The 13,830-nt window shown below is 39.0% G+C and overlaps 1 protein-coding gene across 1 annotated transcript in view; it reads left to right on the plus strand.

Annotated features, from left to right (window-relative positions):
• The window catches only part of PTPRK (protein tyrosine phosphatase, receptor type, K), a 187,649-nt gene that overhangs the window by 88,780 nt on the left and 85,039 nt on the right, over positions 1 to 13,830 (plus strand). Inside the window, exons 3-5 of the mRNA XM_009704781.1 lie at positions 1,241 to 1,531; positions 11,804 to 11,913; positions 13,173 to 13,374. Of these exons, the coding sequence (XP_009703083.1) occupies positions 1,241 to 1,531; positions 11,804 to 11,913; positions 13,173 to 13,374 (603 nt within the window). The remainder of the gene's footprint in view (positions 1 to 1,240; positions 1,532 to 11,803; positions 11,914 to 13,172; positions 13,375 to 13,830) is intronic.

Genomic DNA, 13,830 nt, shown 5'->3' on the forward strand with positions numbered 1-13,830 from the left:
TAGAATTTGGTTGTTTTGATGTTTGAAACTAAATGTTTGCAGTTTGTCTGGCAAACTGCATGCTGAATAGATTACACGGATTCACATGTCCTTATTTCAGTATACCATCTGTGCTTTTGGCTGGTTGTTAGCCTGGTTGGGACGCTCATTTCATAAATGCGAGTTACAAAGAACTGTTATGCTCAGAAAGAGAAATCCTATATTTCACTTCCTTGAATAATCTCAACTGTTTTGACCTTACACGAGCAAGGACATGAGGCTGAAGCTGTACCTACAGCAGACTTCTTTTCTCTGGTGAAGAAGGATGTATTAGCAGGGTATAAAGATCCCCTTGGTATATTTCCAGTGAAACTCTAGTATATATAGTCATGGTCATGATTTTCATTGTATAATCATTTTAATTAAGTTCAACGATAAAAGTTAGTCTTGCATGAGGAACAAATGCACTAGAGAGACAAGGAAAGATTGATGACAGCTTGGGGAGCATCACGTAGTCTGCTGGTGGAAATCCATGTGTGGAGAGCAGCTGAGCTTGGGTAGCAGGTCAGCGATCACCTGCTCAGAGCAATGTCCGGGCAAGGTTTTGGGGATATGAAAGAAGCGGGATACAATGGGAATATCCAAAAGAATTTTTGGTAATATTTCTGAGGGTTTTTGCTTGAATGAATAGCTTCATTGCTAAAATAATAAATGTTAATTAATATCTGCATCATTTTTGTAACTGCTAGCTTGGTAAGGTAATTAGTATAATTATTATACAGCATTGCTTGGTGGCATGATAAATCATAGCGTAGTGAATGTTGACTCTTTACCACTATGATGTATTATCTAATTTACGCAGGTATAAAAGAAAAAGTAAGGGGGAAATCAAGAAGGGAAGCCAGCGGTGACAGCTGGATGGCCTTTTGGTCACTCTCCATGCATCTGCTGCCTGTGTTCTCAATTGCTTTGAATCGCTGCACTGTTAATTAACAATTTTTTTTCTCACTGTTGCTAAGTCTCAATCAGTGATTGAAACCTGCAAAGAGAGAACAGAGAAGAATGAAGTAAAAAAACAGACTGGCACGTTTTTTCCCTTCAGGGTAGTTGTACAAAGGATGATACTTCTTCCAGTAATAAGTCTATGTTTGTTGGGTAACGTTTGCTTTCACATTCCTGGAGGCATCATCTACCAGTTACAATTCAGTGCAAGGATGAAGAACGTTAACGATGTTTTTCTTCATTATGTTCTGTTTTCTAGAACCTATGAGAACACCGAAAACGTTGAAGATTGCTGAGATCCAGGCCAGACATATTGCTGTGGACTGGGAATCTCTGGGTTACAACATCACTCGTTGCCACACTTTCAATGTCACTATATGCTACCACTACTTCTGCGGACACAACGAGAGCAAGGCGGACTGCTTGGACATGGACCCCAAAGCACCCCAGCATGTTGTGGATCACCTGCCTCCCTACAACAAAATGATCTTAACCAACCCAGAAGGGAGGAAGGAGAGCGAGGAGACCATTATCCAGACAGATGAAGATGGTATGCATAAATGCTGTTAAGGAAATTACATCCAAGTCCAGTCTAGACAGGTGGAAAGAAATGACTTTGTGTGTTACAATATGTGTCCTGAAGGATGGAAGTTCTCTTCTATTAATGTATTAATTAGCCCTAAAACAGTAGCTTTAAAGTGTTATAGCTGTCACCCTGCATATATAGCCCAAACTATGTAGTCCATGTAGCGCAAGTCAAACTCTCTCTCTGTCTCGCAAGAAAAAGGAGCGTGACTTCACGATCATTCCAAAAATGTGCTAACACAGGTGACAAGAGATGTGTGGTGGTGGTGGTAGGTGAAGGCTTCTTCACAGTATTAGGTGTAGTATTTGAAAATTAATTTAATTCTGTACATTTGTATTCAAATACTGAGTTCAGTGCTTAAAGACTCTGTTCAAGATTTAAAACCTTTTCAGCAAATATATCTGAGCAATAAGTTATGTTGCAGGTTACAGTATATAGTGCCTGTTAACTGTTTGAAAGCTACCCATCAGATTAAAGTATTATTTTGGCGAGTTGGGAGTTGGACGTGATCCTTATGGGTCCCTTCCAACTCGAGATATTCTATGATTCCTCTTTAAAATGCTCTTGATGAAGTTTCATTGATAAGACAGTTGAACTTAGTCAGGAAGAAATAAAGAACAGATTTAGATGTTTAATGGTGATATTCAGTGGCTAGGTTATGAATCGTGGTATGAAGGAGATTAAAATAAAAATAGGTATTTTTTCCCTAATAATATTTGAAATGTGGTAGTAAAAAGCAATTTTAGTTTCCTTTTCTTATATTTAGATTTCATTGACATATTGACAACAACAAAATGAAAACAGATACTACCATCAGTGACAAAAAAAGAATACTTAGACTAATATAAGGGTGTAGATACATAAGAAGATAAAATTGAAAAAGGTAGTGTGTTTGCCTGTAAACTGGAGGAGGGGAGAGAATATGGCTTTATATATGGATAGCAATCAAGGTTAGAATCTGGTGGTACTTTTTTGCCATATATTTTCGATTTTACAAGAAATAGAAATATGTTTACTGTTGCAATAAAGAAGAGAGAACAGCTTATTAAATAGGTAGATATGAGGAGCTATAGAGAACTATAGAGACATAGGTGTATCACATGAAGATTTATTGACAAGTGTAGAATAAGAATATTTAATGCAATTCAAATTTTAGCATTACTTTTTAAAAAGCTAATTATAAATAGAATCCATAATGAATTATTTCTGTATCTGTGTTTACATGATAAGTGTTTGTGGTTGCTGTTTTACTTGAGGTAAAAAAAAAAAAAGTAGTAATATTGTTATGTCCATGGAAAATTGATTTCTTTTTAACTGAGTTTTCTAAAAAGGTTGTGGTTTCTGATAGCCTTTATCTAGTTAGATTTGCAGAGACGGTGGCTGGTCACTGTAGCAGGGCTTGTCCAGAGCAGAGTCAAGTGCATATGTTTTGTCTTCTGGTTTTGTTGTGGATTGTTCTTGGAAAATGATGCACACAAGGCAGGTTTTGGTCTCAAGCTAGCATGCCAGTGTGCTGTCAGTGAACTTATTCAGACTCAGCTTTGGTGTCAGAGGTACCATAGCGTAGAAGAAGCCTCACCCAGTGAACAAAAGCTGCTAAGGTAAACTATTTCAAGCAGGTGTTGTTTTCAAGGAGGGATTAATACATTTTAAAAGGTATCTATATTTAGATGCACTGGTGGTAATAATGCTTGTGACCTGAAAATTGCCTCTTGTAGGGTCTGCTCAGTGATACTGTTGGAAATGAAATGCAGATTTTTAATTGTGCATCACTGATTGACTTGAAAGTCTATGTCCATTTTGTCATATATTTCAAAATATAGAGCGTGCAAGCAGGGTGCGAGATGGAGGGCTTTCAGCCATCTCAGGGGACCAAAGGTGTATTCACACCTGCGTCTCGAGATCTGTAGTTGACTGCCTACACTTGTGCTGCTAGTTTAATCCCATGTCCAAGTGATCGAGTATCTGTCTGAAACTGTTTTAAAACACAGTTTGCAGCCTAAAGCAGGATTCAGACTAAGAAGATGAGAGCTACAGGAAGATACATGAGTCTGTGCCCCACTTATTTCACATGTGGTGGGAAGTAGCCTCATTGTCAAGATGACTTTTGCTGATTTTGTAGGAGTGTGATGTTAATTACGTAGCGGGGCCATTATCAGTGATTCATTTATGAGAAGTAAAAAAGAGGGATCACAGTGTTTTCCTACATTTTTGCAAATAACATTAATTAGAAATAGCCGCTGTTTACGTGATTGTCTGAAACTGTGCATTTACGTTGTGTACTTTTCATAAATAGAAACTTTGAAAAGTCCAGATGACAACAGCAGATAGTTAACTTTTTGTTAGCTTTTCTGTAGTGCAGCGTTCTTTCTTACAAGGATCTGCTGATCAAGTAAAGACTTTGTAGGCTGTTGGAGCTAAAGGTGTCTACCCCACATTTTCTTATCTCTCTTCATCTTTACCATTTTATTCTCATCTTCTATTGCTTTGTCCATCTTCCCCATACTTCCAGCTCTCTGTCCCTTTCTTCTCTTTGTTGTTGTTTTGTTTTAATCTTCCCCTTCATCTCTGTTCTTCTGTCATTTCACCTTCTCCCTCCTGCTTGGAGCTTTACATGTATTTGAACTTCTGGGATTCCCTAAATGCAAAGAATCTCAGACTTTTGCGATGCTCTGGTGTGAGACAGTGAGGATCTCTGGTTGTCTTTCACAGAGATTCACGTTTACGTAAGGCTGCATAGCTGGGCCTCACCTCCCCGAGTGATGAGTAATAACTGAACAGTGTGTGGTACCATGAACAGGATTAACTCGGGGAAACAATAAGTAGAAGAGCAGGGTGAGATTCAGAAACTGTGCTTCAGACCTTTGGAGCCATGACTGACGAATGAAGAAGGTTTTAATAGCTTGTAATTCAGTATCTTCAAGAAAGCAAAGCCAGGAATATCCGTGTGAAAATAGCCTCCTTTCTGATAGCCGCCTCTCTGACCAGAGCTAGATCTGAATACTTGGTGGGTTTCAGTATTTCTATTTAACTTGGATAGATGGAATTAATCTTTAAAGTGTATTACAGTAATTTGCAAAGAGCTATATTCCATGTAGAAATTAAACCTTTGAGCTGTTAAACTAGTTGTGCAAAAAGAAAATGATAACAAGGAAATTTGTCAGTGTTTTATGGGTGAAATGCCATCTTTCCCTTTGGGGAGAGACCACACCATCACTAAGACTTGGGAGAAAGCTCTTTGGCATTATCTGTGTCATGACAGGGACACACTGCTTCACCTGGCTTGTACAGGAGATGGACAATGTTTGAAGGATTTGATAAAGGAAAAAGAGGAAGGCTTGCACAATCCGGGGATACATACACGCTAGGCAGAGGTGGTGTTTGGCATTTCAAACAAAGTAGAAGAGCCAGCAGTGAGTTCATCACATAGCATGAGTCGGCAGCGTGCACTCGTTCTCGGAGCCGCCTGTTCACGGGAGCGCTGCAAACTGGGAGGGACCCCTTTAAGAGCAGCGGATGGTGAATGGGATTAAAGCAGATAAATGCTTCCTTAATTTTTAATTAGAAACAGATGCAAAAGGCAGTGGATTAACAGGAATGGTGACATTAGCTCTGAGAGAGCAGCTACCAAGAAAGCAAATCTTGAAACTCAAAGCATTTGATAGTGATTGTTACAACTAGTAAGGGAATATGTCAGCTAACAGCAGGCAAACAACTGATTGAAAAAGATCCCTTGGAATAGGATAAGTACCCATTTTGGGGCTTAAAGTATACCAAAGCTTTGGTCTGAGCCAAAGAACACACTCATTGGACACAAACAAGGCCCCTTGATCTTCCGGAGAGCATGGCTCGTTCAGCTCCATGGAGAGGTGTCTACAGCAGCGATGCAGGGTTCAGATCCCAACTGTCCAACCGTTACTCATGCTCCTGGGAAAAATCTAGAAGGCTCACTACTCTGGGAAGCAGCCGAGAAAGGGAGAAATATTATAACTAGAGGACAAAAAAATTAGAAAAGTTGAATACTTAGTGTACTTTCTAAATGTATGAAAAGGAAAAACCTTCCACCAACTTTGAGGGATGATTTTACGGAAATAGTTGACATTGAGTATTTTTCTGGGTTTGATAGTAGGGCTGTAAGTTGCTTTTACCAAAAAAAAAAAAAGAAAAAAAATATTTATTTATTTTTTTTCTTCACTCACTATTTGATATGAGAAGCACTTTTCCTTTGTGCTTTTTCAAGTTGTTCTGGCACCTCAGGAAAATATTGAGGGGGGAAAAAGAGGAGTTCAAAAATATGCTTGAACCAAAGGAAACAAACAAGCAATGCTTCAAGGAGCTTTGGAAAAACATAGATATAAAACTCTACTAGTAGCATTCTAAAAGTAACAAAAATAGCCCACCTGGGAGAAAAGTTAATGCAGCGAGATGAGTAGGCAGTATGTCCGATGCTGCAAAGGAGGGCTGCAAAGATTTCTTGAAATGGCAAACTGTCTCGAAAAATGTGTAACTTATGTAGCTGAGTGAGAAGTGCATGGATGTCAAGTGAACCTGGTATCCTAACCCTATTGGGAAACAGTTGGCGAATGACTGCAGTTAATGAAGAGAAACCCATGACTAAGAGATAAAAGTTTAAATGTGAAGCTGACCATAAATGTCACTGGTAAAGGTATTGACCTTAGTCCTTGACCAAAAAGGGAGCCTAGTGACCTACATCTCATGAGCAGCGGCAAAATTTAGTGTCAATATAGTCAAATAAGGGAGGAAGTTTTATGTCTTTAGCAGCAGTGAACTGAAACTGATTATAACTGACCTACTGCCATTGGTAGAAGGAGCTTGGGATAACCTCTTTGTCCTTCAGCTTGTGAAAATAACCCCAATTCTTTTTTTCAGATGGTAGGTAAGATTTGCTGTCCGCATATCATTGAGAGAGAGAAAAGGGGGTTGCAGAAAGACACATGAGCACTTTTTATTAAAGACATCAGAAAAGTTGATTTGTGAGAAAGTAAGAAAAATATTGAAATTATTAGCAGAGATTTATTTTAAGCTTACACTGAACACACGACAAATGAAGTCAACTGTTTTAAGGTATTGCAGAGACCACAAGTACAAGTTTTATATTAATAGCTCAGGAAAAATTGGCCCTGAAACACAGAATTATTTACACTGGCTGAAACAACTTCCTACTTTCATTTCCTTTAGATATCTATATTAGAAGCTTTATAGCTGAAAAAGTTATATTGCATATGAGATTCTTTGTTGAAATGATGTGTTTGACATAATGATGCTTGCAAATAGGCCAGAATTAGTGGCTATTTCAGCAGTTTGTGGTGGAATGAGGGCTCACACCTGAGCCCATGAGTTCCCATTATTCCCAAGCCATGCACTAGCTGAAAGCTCTCTCTGAATATTGATTTGCATATTTTCAGAAATTTGTAAGGTATGTGAGTATGTGAGGTTATTTCTTCCTGACATGGAGAAACATTTCCAAATCCCAGAAATGAGAAGTACTGAAGTCAACATTTGGTGTAAAAAGGCTTTAAACAAAATATTGCGTTAAATGCCTGAGCCGCCGAATTCAGCAAATCCAGAACTCATGGATTTAACCTTGTGCCAATATCTACAGCGATTGCCACCGCCACTGAGACTGGTTAGCCTCTGTCAGCTTGCTTAGTAGCTTGACTGTAAGCATTTATGTTTGTTGCAGTAGCAATTTTATGTAGGCTGGAAGGTAGGGGACCCATCGCAGGCGTGAGTGGCCCCGGGAGGCTGACACAGACCTGTGCTGCTGCCCAGGCCGCCCGCGCCAGCCCGGAGAGATCATTACCCAAGGAGCGTGCGCATCAAAGGACTGTTAATATGCAATCAATGTTCTTCTTTGTAGCATTTTGCTCTTCCCTGCAAATGGTGCAACTTGAGCGACTTCCAAAGAAGTCATTTTCATCACTGCCTTTGGTGTAAATACTCTTATGGTAAAGACTAGTAATAGCAAATCTAATTTTTCTTTTTTTTTTTTCCTTTTTACTATATAAAATTTGCTCCTATTTAAGCCTCAGTCTCCAGTTGTAACAAAGCATAAAGTTAAAATGGTAGATCTCTTAGAAAAAGCCAATGGAAACGTGAGACATTTTAATTGCTTGTAACATTTAAACAGTAGAAGAGATTGACTGTCACTGTCTCCTGAAAATGAGCATCTACCTTCAGAGAAGGGCTGTAAGTTCGCTGCTGATACACTTTACTTCTTGACTACCACAAAGGAGTTTTTCCCAGTATAACCATGCATATATCTGCACATGGCCTTTACCATATAGCATAATAATACTCTGCACGGCTTTCACGGAGTATAATAGTAATAAAAATACTCTGTTTACATGTACTTTCATTATTTTGTGGCAAGAAAACTAAAGCAATATAAATTCATTTTTGTAGTGGTTGGTGTCAGTTAATACATTCTTCTTCCAGAAGTAACGTATTGTAATATAAATTTCCCTTTAAGATAGTGCAGAACAAGGTTTAGGTGACATTATTTGTGAATAACCATTTATTTGTGACTGTGACATAATTTAATGCAAATATATTGCTCTGAAATGATTTGATCTGATGTCAGATTGATGGTTTGTACTTTTATTATGCATAGTATTTATAAAAGTCCACCATCCCACATGTATATAGAAGTAAACTTTATCAGCTATTCACTGTACGAATATATAGCTTCATTAAAAGGGCTCTGGAGATGCATGTAATTTGTGAAAGAAGAGCTTGTGATGTTTCCACTATAAAACCTTGCTGAAATTCCCTTTGAATTTGTTTCATGTTACTTTTATATACAAGTGCATTTTATGTTTGTATACTTTTTATAGGAAATTTTTTTTTTTTTGCTTAAGTTCAAAATCTCTTCTGAAACCCATAAAGTTAAACCTACCTAAATGATTTCACTTCTTCAGATCTACATCTTCACGATGTAAATCTTGACTTGTTGAAGTTTAGCGTAGAACAATGCATGTGAAAGAAAGATCTTGTCGCTGAGAGATGATGGGGTCACGCTTCACAAGGTCAGCAGATGGAAAGAAAATCAATGGGACCAGAGTCTTTTTAAAGAGAGGGTGCGGAGGCCAAAAGGTCTGAGTCCAACTCCTCTAGCGCTCCTTCCACTTTTTGAATTATTTGGGTACCTGACCATTGATAGGGAATCTTAAGTAGCGTACTTCACCTTAATATACACTTGTAATAGTCTTGAGTGTTTTGATTTAGTATAGATTGTCTGTAAGTCCAAGGGGAAGAGCGAGAGCTCGCGTGGGAAGAAGAATGGGAGTTGAGGAGACAGCAAAGAGGCTCTGTGGTGAGCAATGGGGCTTCTGGAGATGCACACGCAGGCCTGAAGAAAGCCTTTTGGGCTGTTAGTCAGAAGATTTCCGAAAGCTATTATCATCACAACGATGATATTTACCTGTTTTTCACCTGAGTCCTTGCTAAATGTTGTATAAAAGGAAAGGCTCTTAAAACTGCATTGGAAAGGTAAAGTTTAAGGGTTTTCTTAAGTCCTTAAGAGTCCTGCTGGGAGTTGCAGGGAGTACACAACAATGGCTGCCTACATGGAGAGATGCAGTTTCAAAGTAGTGTTACCGACAGGTTACTTGGCTGTTTTTCTTTTGTTGGTTTTTTGTTTGTTTGGGATTTTTTTTACTAATTTCAGCCTTTTTACGATTTCTGTTTGTAACTAGTACTGACCTGAGAACAAAGACATAACGACACAAATAAGGATTTTTAGGCATTATTTTGACTAACCTGACTGATGAATGTATGGGCCTGCTCATAGATGCTCTGTTCTTTAAGCAAATTACTTTGCTCCTACTTTTCTGTTGCCTTGCATCCCTTTGCCCCCCTGGTAAAGCTGTGCAATTAAAAGATATTTTTACTGTGGTTGAACTGAAAAATGGAAGGGAAAAAAAATTACTTCAGACTCATCAAAATGTGTCCTTCAAACTAAAATTAATTTATATTCCTTTTTCTAGGCATTTGAACTTTTATTAGTTTCTTTGTTTTAATTCCAGTTGAGCACTCAAGTAATTTAAGCTGATCCCAAGCTTCATTTTTGGTGAATTTGCAGGGCTGGGTGAGGTTTGTGGGTATTACTGTTGTCTTTTTCTAGATGCTTGCTTTGTTTTACTTTCTGACCTTATTTTTACTGGGATTTCCAGCAAGCTGCTCATCTCTCTGCTAGCTTCTGTTCTTGTGCCCTTCCCATGCCAGTGGGCAGAGAAGCATGAAACTAACTGGGATCATGTAGTTCCAGTCAGTTTAACATTGATGCTACTGCTACAAGCAACAAATTTTATATTGCAGGAGAAGAAAACAGTCATGCGATGTGATGAGCCTGGAGGCTTCTCCCACTGGGGTGTTTAAACAGAAAATGTAGGAGGCTTTATGCAACCCTCAAACGTAGAGCCCTGCATCCAGTTTCAATTGAATGTGAAACATGTTCTTTAAAAGCACCATGCAAAAAGTACTTTGCAGGTTTTTGAGTAATTGTGTCTGTTTTCTTTTTACCTCACATGCTTTAACGTGCTTTAATGTCAAATTTCATATTCCGTATGCGTGCCCCGGTGCATTCCTGTGTTCTCTCCCAAACGCAGATGTACATGCACACGTGCATGCGTCTTCCAGGAAAAATGTCGTGTGCATCAGGGTATATTCATACCTCCTTTGAGATGTAGAGAAGAAAACAGTAGAGCATTCCCATGAAAAACAAAGTGTTGCCTACAGCGAGTCTCTCAATGCCAGGAACAGTGCACAGGGGCTGTCATGGCATCAGCCTTCATCCACTGCCCAGTCTGTATCGGGACACTGGAGCAAAGCAGCAGCTTAGTTAACTTGTCCTAAGTCTTTGTTTGACAGATGGATGAACAGTTTCTGTAAAGCTCTCATCTGTTTACTTGTGGGCTTTTTTGACTCCACAAATTTCATGTGCCAAATTATGTTGCTTGTACCGAGGGTCAGATCATCATTTCTAGCTTCCATGTAGACTGAAATAAATCCCACTATTGGGACAGTCCGCTCGCTCCTTGGTGCCGCTAGCGCACTGCCTGGTGCTTTCTTTGATCCAGTGGGTTTTAATTTATTTTTACTCTTTGTAAAACTTCAGTCTGCTTTGATAATTAATACCCAAGAAATGTCATGTGTGAGGCTCACTCAAGAAGAAAATAGACTGATTAAGAAGGGGAGAGAGAGAGATGTCAATATATTAAATAGAGGTAACATTTTAGCTTGAAAGACTGCAGATTTTGGCAACTTTGGCTTTTTGAGGGGGGAGAGTATTTCTTTGGATTCTGGGTTTCTTCAGGCACTCTCTTATCCTCATCCACTTCTTTCAGCATGTGCGTGTCCAAATCTAGGCGAGCTGCTGTGGTTAAAAAGGAATCATATGTGTAGGCAAAAATATCTTGTAAGCTGAAATGGGAGATAACTAACCGCTCCCGCCTGGTGTTGATGGGATTACCAGGTACTGTGAATCACTCATGCAGAGAGGCCTGAGGTGACACTTCAGACTTGTTAATACACCAGGGATATTGGTTCTGTTTAAAATAAGAAAGCAGGGTCATCTTAGTGTGGTTCAGTTCAAAGCTTTGAAAATGCCTCTTATTGGAAAGATTTGAAGTAAGCAGTTTTGATCCTTCGGCAGCACGAGCACATCGGTGGCTGAAAGAAGTGGCAGCTGAGCTGGTGTGTTTGCCCCTCTTTTAAACCAGGATTTCTTTTAAAACAACAAATCATAATAAGGGGTGACTGAAAACTATTTTGTAAGCGTTTCTCTCGTTTGGAAGATGCTGTGTAACAGAGGCTCTTCCTTGCCTTTGATTTTTTCTTTTTAAAAGGATTTTAAAACCATGTAGTCCTTGTCCTAAGATATGCTTATTACAGAGTTCAGTGATGTTCCCTGAAGTCGTAATCTAGCTTGAACTGTTTCCCCTGGCTATACTACGAGACAATTTGACTTTGCATGAAGTTTTGAAAACCATATGTGCGGATAATGTTTCAACTTCATGCTCTCTCTGCACTGCAAATGACAAAATACACTTTGAAGTGCTTTTTCATACTTTCTACCGCTGCCTTTTGCATGCGAATGAATATTAATAAAAATAGACCCGCACTCACTTTTGGTTTTAATAGGATGTTCTGTCATCTCTTTAATTTTTCTGTCTCTTGAATTTCCTATTTTTAAAAGTTTTATTTTGTTTGTAGTGCCAGGCCCTATACCTGCCAAGTCGGTGAAAGGAACTCCTTTTGAAGATAAGATCTTCCTCAACTGGAAGGAACCTGTGGATCCAAACGGCATCATTACTCAGTATGAGGTAATCATTAACAGCTAACAAGCATAGGATAGGGCTAGGAAAGTGCAGCAAGAGGGGTGGCTGACGGTGGGTGTTTATGCCCTGTAGGCAGCTATTCAATTATATGTTACTTTCATTTACAGAATACTGGATTTTTGCATAGTGATTAGACATTCAAAAATCATAATTATGGTGCATATGTTATTGGCTGGCTGGCCCTGTCAAGTGGCTTTAGCATGTGAGTATAACAGTACCACAATCCACGTGGGAAGGGCTAGTTTTAAAAATCTTGTTTCGTTACTACACACCCTTCCAAAGCCATGACAGCCATGTTCTGTGAAATCTTCTTTGTTGGAAGAGAAGGTTACATGAAGAGTAAGATGGTTATTAAATTTGGAGCAACGTTTTTTTAGCTTTGTCAAATCTTTAGGTATCACCCTTCAAGGAAGCCTCCATATGTATTCTATTTAAAGTGTATTTAATATATGAGCCTTCTGGGGACCTCCGCAGGAGGTTGGCAGGAAAAACGAGCTGATTTGAGGAAGAAACACCATTGTCTCCAGCACTCCTTTTTTTTAAAGGAACAGAGGATATAATTTTGTGTACTAGTGAATTATGGGAGGAAGACAAACCAACTAACGAAACAAAACCCCTTAAATCTGTTTGTTAGTCTATTTAATGCTAACAAAGTTCTTTAAATATGTGGGTTAACCCTGGTGGGCAGCTCAGCCCTGTGCAGCCGCTCTCTCACTGCCCTGCAATGGGATGGGGGGAAAATCGGAAGGGCGAAAGTGTGAGCTTTTGTGTTTTAATCACAAATCCAAAACACAGCACCACACAAGCTGCTGTGAAGAAAATTAACTCCATCCCAGTCAAAATCAATACATTCAGATATCATTGTAGGCTTTAAATGTGTTAGCTTGGTTTAGACAGCGTTTAAATATGATTATTAGAAGAGGAGAGGGAAATGTATTACAGGAAGTGAAAAATAAAGGAGTTTGGTGGAGATGGGGAGGATGGTGAGGTGTCTTAACTTAAATGTAATAGTGAAATTTTCCATACATGAACTAAAATCACAAGGAAAGAGAGATGAAGGGCATCTGCATAGCCTTTCAAGTAAAGTAGCCTCTACAGTAATACACATCAAGTCCTCATGGTATCCCCAAGATAGCTGGGTAGCTGGATGAACATGTGTCTTTTGTTTCCTTTCCAGCCAAGCTAACCTAATCCCCTTGTGCCAAAACCTGGAACAATTGTTACAAAAATAATTGTTTTCACAGGTCAGCTATAGCAGTATACGGTCATTTGATCCTGCAGTTCCAGTCGCAGGACCTCCGCAAACCGTGTCAAAGCTGTGGAACAGCACACACCACATCTTCGCACACTTGCATCCTGGTACTACTTACCAGTTCTTTATACGTGCAAGCACTGTCAAAGGATTTGGACCAGCAACCACAATCAATGTAACAACCAACATCTCAGGTAAAAACAAAGAAACAGAAAACAGACAAATGAAGCCAACCAAACAAAGAGACAAAAAAAACCCCAACAAAACCAAAAAGGACAGTGTATGTGTGCATATTTTGGGCATTTTTTGGTAGGACTTGAAAAATCGTGAAATGGGGAAAGAAAACCTTCCAAAAATCCTATCATGTTGTGAAAGTATATTACTGAAAATGGTTTTGAGTGTACTTGCCAAACAGTAGCATAAGTTCAGGGATAAATCCTTGCATGAGGTGGAAATTGTACACCTGTAGTTGTTAACTGATTTTGTGTAATGTTGTGCTTTCATCTAAAGATTTTGAAGTGCTGTATAAACCTTAACTAATTAAGCCTTACAGCACTGCACAGGTCACTAAATACTGTATTTGCTTTGCAGATTAGTAAAGTCAGATGCAGAAAATTAACTTGACTTACTCAAGGTGACACCACTTAGCA

This window comes from Cariama cristata, unplaced genomic scaffold, assembly GCF_000690535.1.
Source record: "Cariama cristata isolate BGI_N322 unplaced genomic scaffold, ASM69053v1 scaffold4797, whole genome shotgun sequence".
Classification (NCBI taxonomy): Eukaryota; Metazoa; Chordata; class Aves; order Cariamiformes; family Cariamidae; genus Cariama; species Cariama cristata.